This window comes from Narcine bancroftii, chromosome 2 (genome assembly GCF_036971445.1).
Source record: "Narcine bancroftii isolate sNarBan1 chromosome 2, sNarBan1.hap1, whole genome shotgun sequence".
NCBI lineage: Eukaryota > Metazoa > Chordata > Chondrichthyes > Torpediniformes > Narcinidae > Narcine > Narcine bancroftii.
This window is the reverse complement of record NC_091470.1, coordinates 27,489,018-27,503,951: the sequence shown is the minus strand read 5'-3', so window position 1 is coordinate 27,503,951 and position 14,934 is coordinate 27,489,018. Positions and strand designations below refer to the sequence as shown.

Sequence of the window (14,934 nt, the reverse complement as noted above, 5' to 3'; positions counted from 1 at the left end):
GACACCATGGTTGAAATGAAAACACAATGCTGGAGAACCTGAACTGGTCAAACAGTGTCCTTTATATTCTTTCTTTCTTTGGCTTGGCTTCGTGGATGAAGATTTATGGAGGGGTGTGTCCACGTCTGCTGCAGGCTCGTTGGGGACTGACAAGTCCGATGCGGGACAGGCAGGCATGGTTGCAAGGGAAAATTGGTGGGTTGGGGTTGGGTGTTGGGTTTTTCCTCCTTTGTCTTTTGTCAGTGAGGTGGGCTCTGCGGTCTTCTTCAAAGGAGGTTGCTGCCCGCCGAACTGAGGCGCCAAGATGCACGGTTGGAGGCGAGATCAGCTCACTGGCGTTGGTCAATGTGGCAGGCACCAAGAGATTTCTTTAAGCAGTCCTTGTACCTCTTCTTTGGTGCACCTCTGTCTCGGTGGCCAGTGGAGAGCTCCTTTATATTGGGAAAGATAAAAATACATAACCGATGTTTTGGGCTTGAGCCCTTCATCTCAACTTCTCACTACCTGACCTTATAGATTATCCTCCTATCTAAGCCTGCCTCCTTCATTCACTGTATTATCTTTGCAGCTTCTGATCTGGATGATCGAACCCCAGCTTCCAGAAGCCTCACTGATTCCTCCCCTAAATTAACTAGCTTCCATGTTCTTCACAGTAAATAAAGATGAGAGGTATCCAAAAAACAAGTTATCAGTTTCCAACTACTTCATAAGACTGGATTCTGCACACCACAACCTCTCTCAACCCCTCCGCAATCTCTCAATTGTCAGATTACTTGGTTGACATTTAGTATTGTATGAACAGAAATTTCCTACAATAGTTTGTGAAGACTGAGGACATCAGCTTTGATTCCTTCCACAAATGTCATTTCATTACCACTGACAACATTCTTTGGCAGTTGTGGGGGGCTGAACCAAAAGCCTGACCCTTTAGTTTTGACCACCTCTCTGAGCCATCACCAATAATACCTCAATTTCCTTTATTTCTATCAGGTCTCAAACGCTGCTGATACCCTTGTCCACAGCTGGAGCTTGCAAATTCTCTTATGGGCATTCCCTCGCATTGTATCCACAAACTTGTGCTCGTCCAAAACTCTGGTGCTGAACCCAAACAAGCCAAGTGACTGAAGGTTGACAAGATGATATTTGTTAGTAAAATCGCACTTTCACTGATACCACAATATCATACAATTCAATTTTCAGTCGTAAATGCTAAGAAGCTAACGATTGTGCAAACGTACAAGTTCAGCTTCTATTGGGTTGCTTCCCTAAAATAATTATTTGAAACTTACAGTATTAGCCCTTTAGGAGGCAGCATGGAATGTGCAACGCTTTCTTGTAGTTAATTCTGCAGCAACTAAGATGTTTTTTGACATGTATGCAAGTTCTAAGGTTTTATCATGCCCTAAAGTGATCATTCGCTAGTCCCCAGATGCTTGATGCTTGACTGTTAATTTTTATTTCCTGATTATCAGGGCAAGAGAAGGATTTGGTGAAATCCTCCCTTTGCTCTTATTAATCGGTCTGAAGGTGATAGTAACGTGAAATTACAAACCTTGAATTGGTGGGATCAAAGGTGAGAGAAAGCAGAGTAAAATAGATCTTTAGAGTGCAAACAAATAACCAGGAGAAATAAATGGAGTACTTGCTCATCACCTGATGTGTGGAGAAGTTGCCCAACACTGCTAAACAAAATGAGTATCAAATAACTCAATTAATATGTATTATATTCAAGATCTCTTGAACAATAAAAATAGCTATTGAGGGAGAAAATGCGTGCTTTCAAAATGTGGCATTTTCAAGGGGTAGTTATAGATTAAACTTTGACTATAATTTATCAAATAGGAATTTTTGTGCATATTTTGCAAATAAACATGCAACGGTGCGTGAGATGCAAGATTGCAGATGCTGGAACCAAAATACCATGTCATGGCTCAGTGGCGCAAGTGGGATCAGGAGGAGAAAAGGAATGGTCACTGTTTCGGCTTGGGACTGTAGCGGCACGCCGCGGTGGCAATTGGGCCAGCACTCTGGGTGGCGAGTGCAACCAGGAGCCAGCAGACCATGCAGCAGCAAACTGGTGGTCGTACAGCTAAGGCAGCGCAAGGGCCAACATCCCCAACATGGTGCTGGCCTCTGCTTCTTTCTTTGGCTTGGCTTCGTGGACGAAGATTTATGGAGGGGGTAAAAAGTCCACGTCAGCTGCAGGCTCGTTTGTGGCTGACCAGTCCGATGCGGGACAGGCAGACACGATTGCAGCGGTTGCAAGGGAAAATTGGTTGGTTGGGGTTGGGTGTTGGGTTTTTCCTCCTTTGCCTTTTGTCAGTGAGGTGGGCTCTGCGGTCTTCTTCAAAGGAGGCTGCTGCCCGCCAAACTGTGAGGCGCCAAGATGCACGGTTTGAGGCGTTATCAGCCCACTGGCGGTGGTCAATGTGGCAGGCACCAAGAGATTTCTTTAGGCAGTCCTTGTACCTTTTCTTTGGTGCACCTCTGTCACGGTGGCCAGTGGAGAGCTCGCCATATAATACGATCTTGGGAAGGCGATGGTCCTCCATTCTGGAGACGTGACCCATCCAGCGCAGCTGGATCTTCAGCAGCGTGGACTCGATGCTGTCGACCTCTGCCATCTCGAGTACCTCGACGTTAGGGGTGTGAGCGCTCCAATGGATGTTGAGGATGGAGCGGAGACAACGCTGGTGGAAGCGTTCTAGGAGCCGTAGGTGGTGCCGGTAGAGGACCCATGATTCGGAGCCGAACAGGAGTGTGGGTATGACAACGGCTCTGTATACGCTTATCTTTGTGAGGTTTTTCAGTTGGTTGTTTTTCCAGACTCTTTTGTGTAGTCTTCCAAAGGCGCTATTTGCCTTGGCGAGTCTGTTGTCTATCTCATTGTCGATCCTTGCATCTGATGAAATGGTGCAGCCGAGATAGGTAAACTGGTTGACCGTTTTGAGTTTTGTGTGCCCGATGGAGATGTGGGGGGGCTGGTAGTCATGGTGGGGAGCTGGCTGATGGAGGACCTCAGTTTTCTTCAGGCTGACTTCCAGGCCAAACATTTTGGCAGTTTCCGCAAAGCAGGACGTCAAGCGCTGAAGAGCTGGCTCTGAATGGGCAACTAAAGCGGCATCATCTGCAAAGAGTAGTTCACGGACAAGTTTCTCTTGTGTCTTGGTGTGAGCTTGCAGGCGCCTCAGATTGAAGAGACTGCCATCCGTGCGGTACCGGATGTAAACAGCGTCTTCATTGTTGGGGTCTTTCATGGCTTGGTTCAGCATCATGCTGAAGAAGATTGAAAAGAGGGTTGGTGCGAGAACACAGCCTTGCTTCACGCCATTGTTAATGGAGAAGGGTTCAGAGAGCTCATTGCTGTATCTGACCCGACCTTGTTGGTTTTCGTGCAGTTGGATAATCATGTTGAGGAACTTTGGGGGACATCCGATGCGCTCTAGTATTTGCCAAAGCCCTTTCCTGCTCACGGTGTCGAAGGCTTTGGTGAGGTCAACAAAGGTGATGTAGAGTCCTTTGTTTTGTTCTCTGCACTTTTCTTGGAGCTGTCTGAGGGCAAAGACCATGTCAGTGGTTCCTCTGTTTGCGCGAAAGCCGCACTGTGATTCTGGGAGAATATTCTCAGCGACACTAGGTATTATTCTATTTAGTAGAATCCTAGCGAAGATTTTGCCTGCAATGGAGAGCAACGTGATTCCCCTGTAGTTTGAGCAGTCTGATTTCTCGCCTTTGTTTTTGTACAGGGTGATGATGGTGGCATCACGAAGATCCTGAGGCAGTTTACCTTGGTCCCAACAAAGCTTGAAAAACTCATGCAGTTTGGCATGCAGAGTTTTGCCGCCAGCCTTCCAGACTTCTGGGGGGATTCCATCCATACCTGCTGCTTTGCCACTTTTCAGTTGTTCGATTGCCTTATATGTCTCATCCAGGGTGGGAACCTCATCCAGCTCTAGCCTTAGGGGCTGTTGAGGGAGCTGGAGCAGGGCGGAATCTTGGACTGAGCGGTTGGTACTGAAAAGAGATTGGAAGTGTTCTGACCATCGGTTGAGGATGGAGATCTTGTCGCTGAGGAGGACTTTGCCGTCTGAGCTGCGCAGCGGGATTTGGACTTGGGGTGAGGGGCCGTACACAGCCTTTAGAGCCTCGTAGAAACCCCTGAAGTCGCCAATGTCCGCGCTGCTGCACAGCTTGGGAATAGCACACAGGGAAGAAGGCATTATAATGCAAGGAGAGGGCCCAAGCATGGGAAACCTGCTATTGTTATGCAGGCAGTGATGTCAGCTGATGAGGCAAACGGCAGGAATGACAACATTATAAAAGCCAGGCTTCAGCCCCGATAAAAGACAGAGCTATAGCCGTGTGTGTCTTCGAATAGCACGCGGCTACAGGACCTTCATTAAGACTTGATGAAGGGCTCGGATCTGAAACCAACATTTTTTTTGTCATACTGATGCTGCTTGATTTGCTGAGTTCATGAAATGGTTCAAATTTGGTTGGGTGGGGGGGAAATTAAACAATCATTGTTATGTTTATGAACTTTAAAAAAAAATGTAACAGTGTTTCAAAAAAAAATTGAACTTTGCAATGATATGGTGCCTGTTTTAAATCTAAAATTGCCTTTAATATTCAAAGGTGTGCTTAAAAATGATCATTTCTAATGAAAAATGGAATTTTAATCAATGATAGAGGATGTAAAACAATTCTTGGAATACCAGTGCAAGTATCACCTGGACCATTCATTAAAACTGGGAGAAGTTAGAGATCAAATTTGTTTTAAGTTGCAGAAAAGGAGTGATGGAGAGAAAAATTGAGTGTTTGCGATGTCATTTCTCCACTGCCCTCATTCCCACCCCCCCACTCCCATAATTACCACCCTGAGGAAAGAGGGTTTCCTTCCACCATGCCAGCTTACACATTCAATGAATAATGTACAACTTCCTCCTCCTTCAAGGTAATGCCACCACCACCAGAGATGCTTTCCCTCCACTTCAGCATTCTTTGACTCCCTGGGTCAATCAAGCATCCACTTCCCTTCTCCTACCTACTCACTTCTAGTTGCACCAAGTTCTGCATCCCACTCTCAAGTAAGCATTTGCTTTTGTCCTGTTAGTATTCTACAAAGCCTAACAAATGCTCAAGGAGGCATTTAATCATGTTGCATTTTCTTCTGAATTCATTAATTCCAGATTACTGATTCTAACTAAATCTATCCAGCATTCTGTCACTTCAGATTTCCAACAGCTGCATTATTTTACATCTCATAGTTTCGGCATTAGGCCCTTTCATGCAGTGAAAAACCCTGACTGTAAAGGTGGAGATTCTTCGCCTTTATGTTGGGAGACTTACCTCAATGAATAGACTGTGGCTGGCTCTAAGGTGCTGACTGCAATCCCTCTTGTGGAAGGATAATTGGCAGAGAGCTGAACTCCCCCGCCTACCTGAATGTACAGCTGCTGCAAGCGGCTGGTTAGGGGTGGGCTGATGATGTCGTGATGATGCCATCACCCATTCATCCCTCTCCTATGATCCCCTCACGGCGAAGGCAGGGGTGGCCGTTAGGAGCTGGCTGGTGCAGGCTGTGACAGTTGTTGGGGGGGGGGGGGGGCACTCTGCAGCTCAAAGTATGGCAGAACAGTGGCCATCTTCCCTTGTCATAATCCCTCACGCAGCTGGAACTGTAACTCTACGGCACTATGAGGTACCGCTCAACGTGAATGCGACACAGGAGTTTATGTATTCCCTTTGCGCTTATAGCCATCTTCCAGGTGGAGACCTGGCATGAAAGGGCCTATTGTTTAACCCCCTCTCATATTTAAATCAATCCATTTACACCTTCACCTGACAAATCAGCTGCAGTTAGCAAGCCTTTGCAACCATCTACAAGTTGGCACCATAACTTTGAGTCATTTAGTCTTTCATGGTCCACTCTGACACCGACATAGTTTTTGTTCTCTACTTTCTCCCCTATCTCTCTTTTTTCTTCCCCCCTCCCCCCATTCTCTTGAACTTTAAACTTGTTTCTTGCTTTGTTTTTCCCATTTCTGAGGAAAGGTCATTGGAATTCTAATTATTTTTCTGACCACAGGTATTACGTGACTTGCTGGGCAACTTTTGCTTGTGATAACTAAGTTATTTTCTTATTTCCTGCAGTTCAAAGCTGGGTGTCCTCACGAAAGTTGAATTATCTTGGTGTACCCAAGTACTGGGGGTCAGGACTCTATGATAAAGGTGGAAAAAGGTATATGTTAATTCTTATCAAAAGATTATTTTGCTGTCTCAGATTATTGAAAGGGGAAGAAAGAAAAGTGAAGGATCAATATTTAACCAAAAAGAGGAGGACTGGTAATGCTGTTAAATGATTTTTACTGAATTTTGTCATAATTGTAGTTTTCAGGCCAGAGGTGGAAATACATATCTAGCTGCAGGCAAAGCAAAATATTTAAGTTTGATGCATTATTGATGGCTCCTAGCTTGTCATATGGGGACAGAGGTTAAAACCTGGCTGTTTTATTTTTTAAATTAAAAAAACCTGAAAATGCTGGAAATTTAAAATAAAATGCCAGAAATACTCAGCAGGTCAGGCCACAACTGTGAAAAGAGCAGCATCTGTGATTCAGGTCAGAGACCTTGGTTAGAGCTGAAAAGGAGCTTGTCATGCTGCGGGGTTTTGAGGGAGGAGAGGGTAAACATGGGTGACAAAGGCGATAAGCTATAAACAAGATTATGTGTTTAATGAGTGAATGGATCAGTTAGTGAGCAATCTGTATTGTCCCCTGGTGTGAATGTAGGTTTTCTGCAAATAGATCAGTCGGGGCTGAAATTGAGCTTCCTGTGTCAGGCCACTTTTAACTATCAGTCTGTAGCTTACTATACATCACAGTGAGGTGCTACACAAGCTTGAGGAGCAGTACTCACTTTCCTTCTCAAGTTCAAATCTGTTGTGTATAATGAGAAAATTAATTTTTGTTAATCCAGCAAATCAACCTATACATGGCACAACAATCAAAGCAGTCCAGATTTGGGGAAAGAGATCAGTTAGCAGAAATAACAGCACTTTTTAAATGCGAGTTCGTCCAGAACTCTGATGGGAAACTCCTTGAGCCTGATGATGTGTGATTTCATGAATGAATTTTCTTTCCAATTGGGGGAGGGAGAAGATGTGATGAGCCTTTTAATATTTTGGCTGCTTTTCTAAGGCTGTGGGAAGTGCAGATAGAATTGATGGAGGGAGTTTTGGCTTCTGGACTGAGCTGTGTTCACAACTCTGCAGCTTCTTGCAGTCTTGGGTGGAGTAGTTCCCATACTGTGCAGTGGTATCTTGACCCGATCTTTTCAATGGTGCACATGTCAAAGTTGATGAGGCATGTAGATGACAAGCCAAATTTCTTCAGGCATCAGAGGCATTAATATGGTTTCTTAGCCATCGTGTCGACATTGGGCCAGGGCAGGTCATTGGAGATGTTTACCCACCAGGAACTAAAAGCTATCTGCAATATCCACCTCAGCACTGTTGATGCAGACAGGGGAGTCTCCTGGAATTTCAAGACCTCCAATCTTGCTGCATTTGAAGGAAAGGTTGTCCTGGAACCAAGCCACTAGTCGGAATCACTGGGTAATAGTGATTCATTTTATTTATTCATTTACTTTCAACATGAAAGAAGCCAATTCCGGCCATTTAAACCAAATTTGCCCAATTACACCCAATATATATTCAACCTTGTACCTTTTGGAAGGTGGGAGGAAACCAACACCGGTCACGGGAGAATGTAAAAACTCGTTAAACGGCGACTGGGTTTGAATCTACACTGCTGGTGCTATGTAATAGCATTGTGCTATCCACTATGCAAACTCTGCTGCCCACTTTAGCCAGTTGCATTTTTCCTTCGCCACTGAAATGAACGTGGCCTTCCTAAATGAAATCGATATTTCTGCCTATTGGGAGAGGTCGGAGATGTCTATGAAAACACCTACCAACCGGTCTGTGCAGGCTCATGGGCATGCACAGGGACTCCATTTACCACTGGCTCACTAGCCTCCTGTTGGAAGCAAGCATGGATGATGGTTGAATTATGGTAGCCCGCTCTTGAGCTTTGCTTTATTGAAGACCTTGGCTATAATGAACACTGCTTTGGGGCACTTTGTTTTAAGGCTAGACACATTGCAACCTTCTGGACTCTGTATTGAATTCTACAACATCTGAGAACTTGATCACACTGTGCAGCTCTCAATCTGTAATACAATAAAATCCCCGTTATCTGGAATTCAAGCCATCGACAGCCTCAATCAATCAGCAAAAACATTAAGGAAATTAAAATTGGTGTCCTCTTGCGGTCAGTCCGGCAATCCCACAACATGCGAATACACTTATCCAGCATCTGACAAATACTGTTATCTAGCATCTACCAATCCCCATATGTGCCAGATACTGGGAGTTTTACTGTATTGGCTCACGTTGTACTTGTTTTTCTTTATTCTAAGTTAAGCCCATGACCAGCCTGACCTGATGGATATGTCTTCTGGCTTTGTACTTAACAACCTCCACTTCCTGTTGCCCAGGTTTTTTTCTGTCTGCAATCTTACTCGAGCTGCTTCCATTAACTTACCATGTTTCCAGATATCCCCAGAATCGTGCCAGTTTCACAAGGCTTCCTCCTTCCCACCCTTCCAGCAAGGCTTCCTCCTTCCCACGCTTCCAGCAAGGCTTCCTCCTTCCCACCCTTCCAGCAAGGCTTCCTCCTTCCCACCCTTCCAGCAAGGCTTCCTCCTTCCCACCCTTCCAGCAAGGCTTCCTCCTTCCCACCCTTCCAGCAAGGCTTCCTCCTTCCCACCCTTCCAGCAAGGCTTCCTCCTTCCCACCCTTCCAGCAAGGCTTCCTCCTTCCCACCCTTCCAGCAAGGCTTCCTCCTTCCCACCCTTCCAGCAAGGCTTCCTCCTTCCCACCCTTCCAGCAAGGCTTCCTCCTTCCCACCCTTCCAGCAAGGCTTCCTCCTTCCCACCCTTCCAGCAAGGCTTCCTCCTTCCCACCCTTCCAGCAAGGCTTCCTCCTTCCCACCCTTCCAGCAAGGCTTCCTCCTTCCCACCCTTCCAGCAAGGCTTCCTCCTTCCCACCCTTCCAGCAAGGCTTCCTCCTTCCCACCCTTCCAGCAAGGCTTCCTCCTTCCCACCCTTCCAGCAAGGCTTCCTCCTTCCCACCCTTCCAGCAAGGCTTCCTCCTTCCCACCCTTCCAGCAAGGCTTCCTCCTTCCCACCCTTCCAGCAAGGCTTCCTCCTTCCCACCCTTCCAGCAAGGCTTCCTCCTTCCCACCCTTCCAGCAAGGCTTCCTCCTTCCCACCCTTCCAGCAAGGCTTCCTCCTTCCCACCCTTCCAGCAAGGCTTCCTCCTTCCCACCCTTCCAGCAAGGCTTCCTCCTTCCCACCCTTCCAGCAAGGCTTCCTCCTTCCCACCCTTCCAGCAAGGCTTCCTCCTTCCCACCCTTCCAGCAAGGCTTCCTCCTTCCCACCCTTCCAGCAAGGCTTCCTCCTTCCCACCCTTCCAGCAAGGCTTCCTCCTTCCCACCCTTCCAGCAAGGCTTCCTCCTTCCCACCCTTCCAGCAAGGCTTCCTCCTTCCCACCCTTCCAGCAAGGCTTCCTCCTTCCCACCCTTCCAGCAAGGCTTCCTCCTTCCCACCCTTCCAGCAAGGCTTCCTCCTTCCCACCCTTCCAGCAAGGCTTCCTCCTTCCCACCCTTCCAGCAAGGCTTCCTCCTTCCCACCCTTCCAGCAAGGCTTCCTCCTTCCCACCCTTCCAGCAAGGCTTCCTCCTTCCCACCCTTCCAGCAAGGCTTCCTCCTTCCCACCCTTCCAGCAAGGCTTCCTCCTTCCCACCCTTCCAGCAAGGCTTCCTCCTTCCCACCCTTCCAGCAAGGCTTCCTCCTTCCCACCCTTCCAGCAAGGCTTCCTCCTTCCCACCCTTCCAGCAAGGCTTCCTCCTTCCCACCCTTCCAGCAAGGCTTCCTCCTTCCCACCCTTCCAGCAAGGCTTCCTCCTTCCCACCCTTCCAGCAAGGCTTCCTCCTTCCCACCCTTCCAGCAAGGCTTCCTCCTTCCCACCCTTCCAGCAAGGCTTCCTCCTTCCCACCCTTCCAGCAAGGCTTCCTCCTTCCCACCCTTCCAGCAAGGCTTCCTCCTTCCCACCCTTCCAGCAAGGCTTCCTCCTTCCCACCCTTCCAGCAAGGCTTCCTCCTTCCCACCCTTCCAGCAAGGCTTCCTCCTTCCCACCCTTCCAGCAAGGCTTCCTCCTTCCCACCCTTCCAGCAAGGCTTCCTCCTTCCCACCCTTCCAGCAAGGCTTCCTCCTTCCCACCCTTCCAGCAAGGCTTCCTCCTTCCCACCCTTCCAGCAAGGCTTCCTCCTTCCCACCCTTCCAGCAAGGCTTCCTCCTTCCCACCCTTCCAGCAAGGCTTCCTCCTTCCCACCCTTCCAGCAAGGCTTCCTCCTTCCCACCCTTCCAGCAAGGCTTCCTCCTTCCCACCCTTCCAGCAAGGCTTCCTCCTTCCCACCCTTCCAGCAAGGCTTCCTCCTTCCCACCCTTCCAGCAAGGCTTCCTCCTTCCCACCCTTCCAGCAAGGCTTCCTCCTTCCCACCCTTCCAGCAAGGCTTCCTCCTTCCCACCCTTCCAGCAAGGCTTCCTCCTTCCCACCCTTCCAGCAAGGCTTCCTCCTTCCCACCCTTCCAGCAAGGCTTCCTCCTTCCCACCCTTCCAGCAAGGCTTCCTCCTTCCCACCCTTCCAGCAAGGCTTCCTCCTTCCCACCCTTCCAGCAAGGCTTCCTCCTTCCCACCCTTCCAGCAAGGCTTCCTCCTTCCCACCCTTCCAGCAAGGCTTCCTCCTTCCCACCCTTCCAGCAAGGCTTCCTCCTTCCCACCCTTCCAGCAAGGCTTCCTCCTTCCCACCCTTCCAGCAAGGCTTCCTCCTTCCCACCCTTCCAGCAAGGCTTCCTCCTTCCCACCCTTCCAGCAAGGCTTCCTCCTTCCCACCCTTCCAGCAAGGCTTCCTCCTTCCCACCCTTCCAGCAAGGCTTCCTCCTTCCCACCCTTCCAGCAAGGCTTCCTCCTTCCCACCCTTCCAGCAAGGCTTCCTCCTTCCCACCCTTCCAGCAAGGCTTCCTCCTTCCCACCCTTCCAGCAAGGCTTCCTCCTTCCCACCCTTCCAGCAAGGCTTCCTCCTTCCCACCCTTCCAGCAAGGCTTCCTCCTTCCCACCCTTCCAGCAAGGCTTCCTCCTTCCCACCCTTCCAGCAAGGCTTCCTCCTTCCCACCCTTCCAGCAAGGCTTCCTCCTTCCCACCCTTCCAGCAAGGCTTCCTCCTTCCCACCCTTCCAGCAAGGCTTCCTCCTTCCCACCCTTCCAGCAAGGCTTCCTCCTTCCCACCCTTCCAGCAAGGCTTCCTCCTTCCCACCCTTCCAGCAAGGCTTCCTCCTTCCCACCCTTCCAGCAAGGCTTCCTCCTTCCCACCCTTCCAGCAAGGCTTCCTCCTTCCCACCCTTCCAGCAAGGCTTCCTCCTTCCCACCCTTCCAGCAAGGCTTCCTCCTTCCCACCCTTCCAGCAAGGCTTCCTCCTTCCCACCCTTCCAGCAAGGCTTCCTCCTTCCCACCCTTCCAGCAAGGCTTCCTCCTTCCCACCCTTCCAGCAAGGCTTCCTCCTTCCCACCCTTCCAGCAAGGCTTCCTCCTTCCCACCCTTCCAGCAAGGCTTCCTCCTTCCCACCCTTCCAGCAAGGCTTCCTCCTTCCCACCCTTCCAGCAAGGCTTCCTCCTTCCCACCCTTCCAGCAAGGCTTCCTCCTTCCCACCCTTCCAGCAAGGCTTCCTCCTTCCCACCCTTCCAGCAAGGCTTCCTCCTTCCCACCCTTCCAGCAAGGCTTCCTCCTTCCCACCCTTCCAGCAAGGCTTCCTCCTTCCCACCCTTCCAGCAAGGCTTCCTCCTTCCCACCCTTCCAGCAAGGCTTCCTCCTTCCCACCCTTCCAGCAAGGCTTCCTCCTTCCCACCCTTCCAGCAAGGCTTCCTCCTTCCCACCCTTCCAGCAAGGCTTCCTCCTTCCCACCCTTCCAGCAAGGCTTCCTCCTTCCCACCCTTCCAGCAAGGCTTCCTCCTTCCCACCCTTCCAGCAAGGCTTCCTCCTTCCCACCCTTCCAGCAAGGCTTCCTCCTTCCCACCCTTCCAGCAAGGCTTCCTCCTTCCCACCCTTCCAGCAAGGCTTCCTCCTTCCCACCCTTCCAGCAAGGCTTCCTCCTTCCCACCCTTCCAGCAAGGCTTCCTCCTTCCCACCCTTCCAGCAAGGCTTCCTCCTTCCCACCCTTCCAGCAAGGCTTCCTCCTTCCCACCCTTCCAGCAAGGCTTCCTCCTTCCCACCCTTCCAGCAAGGCTTCCTCCTTCCCACCCTTCCAGCAAGGCTTCCTCCTTCCCACCCTTCCAGCAAGGCTTCCTCCTTCCCACCCTTCCAGCAAGGCTTCCTCCTTCCCACCCTTCCAGCAAGGCTTCCTCCTTCCCACCCTTCCAGCAAGGCTTCCTCCTTCCCACCCTTCCAGCAAGGCTTCCTCCTTCCCACCCTTCCAGCAAGGCTTCCTCCTTCCCACCCTTCCAGCAAGGCTTCCTCCTTCCCACCCTTCCAGCAAGGCTTCCTCCTTCCCACCCTTCCAGCAAGGCTTCCTCCTTCCCACCCTTCCAGCAAGGCTTCCTCCTTCCCACCCTTCCAGCAAGGCTTCCTCCTTCCCACCCTTCCAGCAAGGCTTCCTCCTTCCCACCCTTCCAGCAAGGCTTCCTCCTTCCCACCCTTCCAGCAGCTTGACAAGTTGCTTTTATCTCCATTTTCAGTTCTGACAAAGGGTTCTGACAAACATTGCATTAACTCTCTTTCTCTTCCCACAAATGTCATCAGAAATCTGGAGTATTATTTGTTTTTAGATGGTCTTGTTACTTTTCCTTGACAACCTTTCTCTGGAAAATATTTTCAGTGTAGTTTTGATGAATCGAGGTTCTATTTAAAAAACATTGGATTAAGTGACTTTGAAATAAGATTAAAAAAAATGTCCTCAGGATATTGTATATACCTGAAAGCTTTAATTGAATTGGAGGTCATTAAAACATATGTTTCCAATTGTTTCACGCTATCTTTAATATAAGTCAGCTGTCATTCTGAATTTATAAATTGGTCCAAACCAGCAACTTTAGATTGGTTGCAAAGCTCCTCCTGTTTTATATTAATATTAATGCTGATTTAAAAAAAAAATCACTTTGTATCCTCCTGCTTTGTTACACATTCACTCTAAATTTTCTTGCTCCTTCTGTAATTTTTGGCAGCAAATTAATCTTTTCACCTTTGCCTAATGCTGAATCAGGTGCCGATCCTAGACACCTTCATCTGCTCTACCAAATTTAGCTGCAGCACACTTGCAGTGCAGACAAGTGCGTTCATTTTATGGCTTGCAAATTTCTTTTCAGTTGGTAAGTCAGCACTGCACCACCAAGAGAAGTAAAGAAGTTTGTAGATGCAGGGGATAAAAGGCAGTACACAAGAATGTGGAGATACCAGACAACTCATACAGCATCCATGGAAAGTAAAAGGCAGTTGATGTTTTGGACTTGGGTTTTTCAGGAATGCTGAAAATCAGACCACTGACCAAATAAGGTGGCTGGGAGTGGGAAGGGGAGAAGCATGGACTAGCTGGTGATAGGTTGGGGAGGAGCAGGGGGACAGGGAAGAAGCTGGGAGCTGACAAGGGGAGGCTCTGAAAGAGATAGCTCTCTGATAGAAGGGGGTGGGTAGGTGGAGGAATGGAGAGAGAGGGGATTAATAGAAATTGGAGAATTCAATATTGATGCTGTCTAGTTGGATTCTGCTCCTCCAATTTGAGTGGCCTCAACTTGGCAGTGGACACAAGTCAGTGTGCCAGTGGGGTTTGGAATTGAAGTGGATGGCCACTGGAAGGTCCTTTCTGTTGCAGCGGATGGAGTGAAGGTGCACAAGAAGCTTTTTTCTTCTCCATCTTCTCTTTTTTCCCCTCCCCACCCCCCAACTCCAGAGATTAGAGTGAAAGGAAGTGGAGGTCAATGATGGGGTTGGAGACAATGGCCTAATGTTTATTGGTGGGCTCTTGAGAGGTGTTGTTTGACTTCAGCAAGGTACAAATCGGGCTACAATAGCATAATTTTCTTCAGGTTTGGATTGGTGATGGGAAAATAGAAGGCATTGTATTCTGAGGGGGTAAAATTGGATTGGAGAGTTGAGTGGTGAAATTGAGATGGTTGATGTCTCAGCGGCACTTAGAAATAAAAAGATCCAGAGAGGGAAGAAGTCCAGGATGAATTGTCCAAGAGCAGGAAGAAAGATTGAGGTGGACAAAGTGATGGGGAGTCCATGCTGAAGTAGAAGGGCTTGGAGATGCAGAAGAAGAGTTTGCGCAAAACTCCTTAAGATGTGGCAGAGGCGGAAGAAGGCAAGGCCTCTACTGATGGATGATGGGGCATTCTGGCTCTGGGAGAGGTCAGAGGGGATAGTGAAGACCCAGCAGGGGCCATTGGGTTGGAGGAGACTCAAAGGACAGAGGTTGTAGTTCCTAGAATGGAAAAAAACCATGGTTCACTCTATTCTGTTCACATGTCAGACAAATATACACATTTGAGAAATTTTGAAACAGATGGTATGACATTAAGAATTTGTTGCAATCTAACAAGGAAGTAATTAGATTAAATGCCAACATACACCCCCCCTTACAAATAATTTGCTTTGTTGGAATATGAATATTAAAGGAATGTTGAAGGACTTAAAAAAAAAACTCTTATTCTTCAGTTATAGATTTATGGTTATGGAACGATTTGGATCTGACCTTCAGAAAATATTGGAGCAAAATCATAATATTTTCCCTCTGAAATTTGTATTCCAGTTAGGTCTACGATTGG

At 48.7% G+C, this 14,934-nt stretch overlaps 1 protein-coding gene across 10 annotated transcripts in view; it reads left to right on the top strand.

Moving 5' to 3' along the window:
- vrk1 (VRK serine/threonine kinase 1) overlaps positions 1-14,934 on the top strand; it is a 71,795-nt gene that overhangs the window by 18,611 nt on the left and 38,250 nt on the right. For all 10 annotated transcript variants that reach the window (XR_011351089.1, XR_011351090.1, XM_069916162.1 and 7 more), the window contains 2 exons: positions 6,154-6,241; positions 14,825-14,933. Coding sequence is in view for 8 of the 10 variants with exons in the window: in XM_069916162.1 (XP_069772263.1) it covers positions 6,154-6,241; positions 14,825-14,933 (197 nt within the window). In the remaining 2 variants the exon portion in view is untranslated. The remainder of the gene's footprint in view (positions 1-6,153; positions 6,242-14,824; position 14,934) is intronic.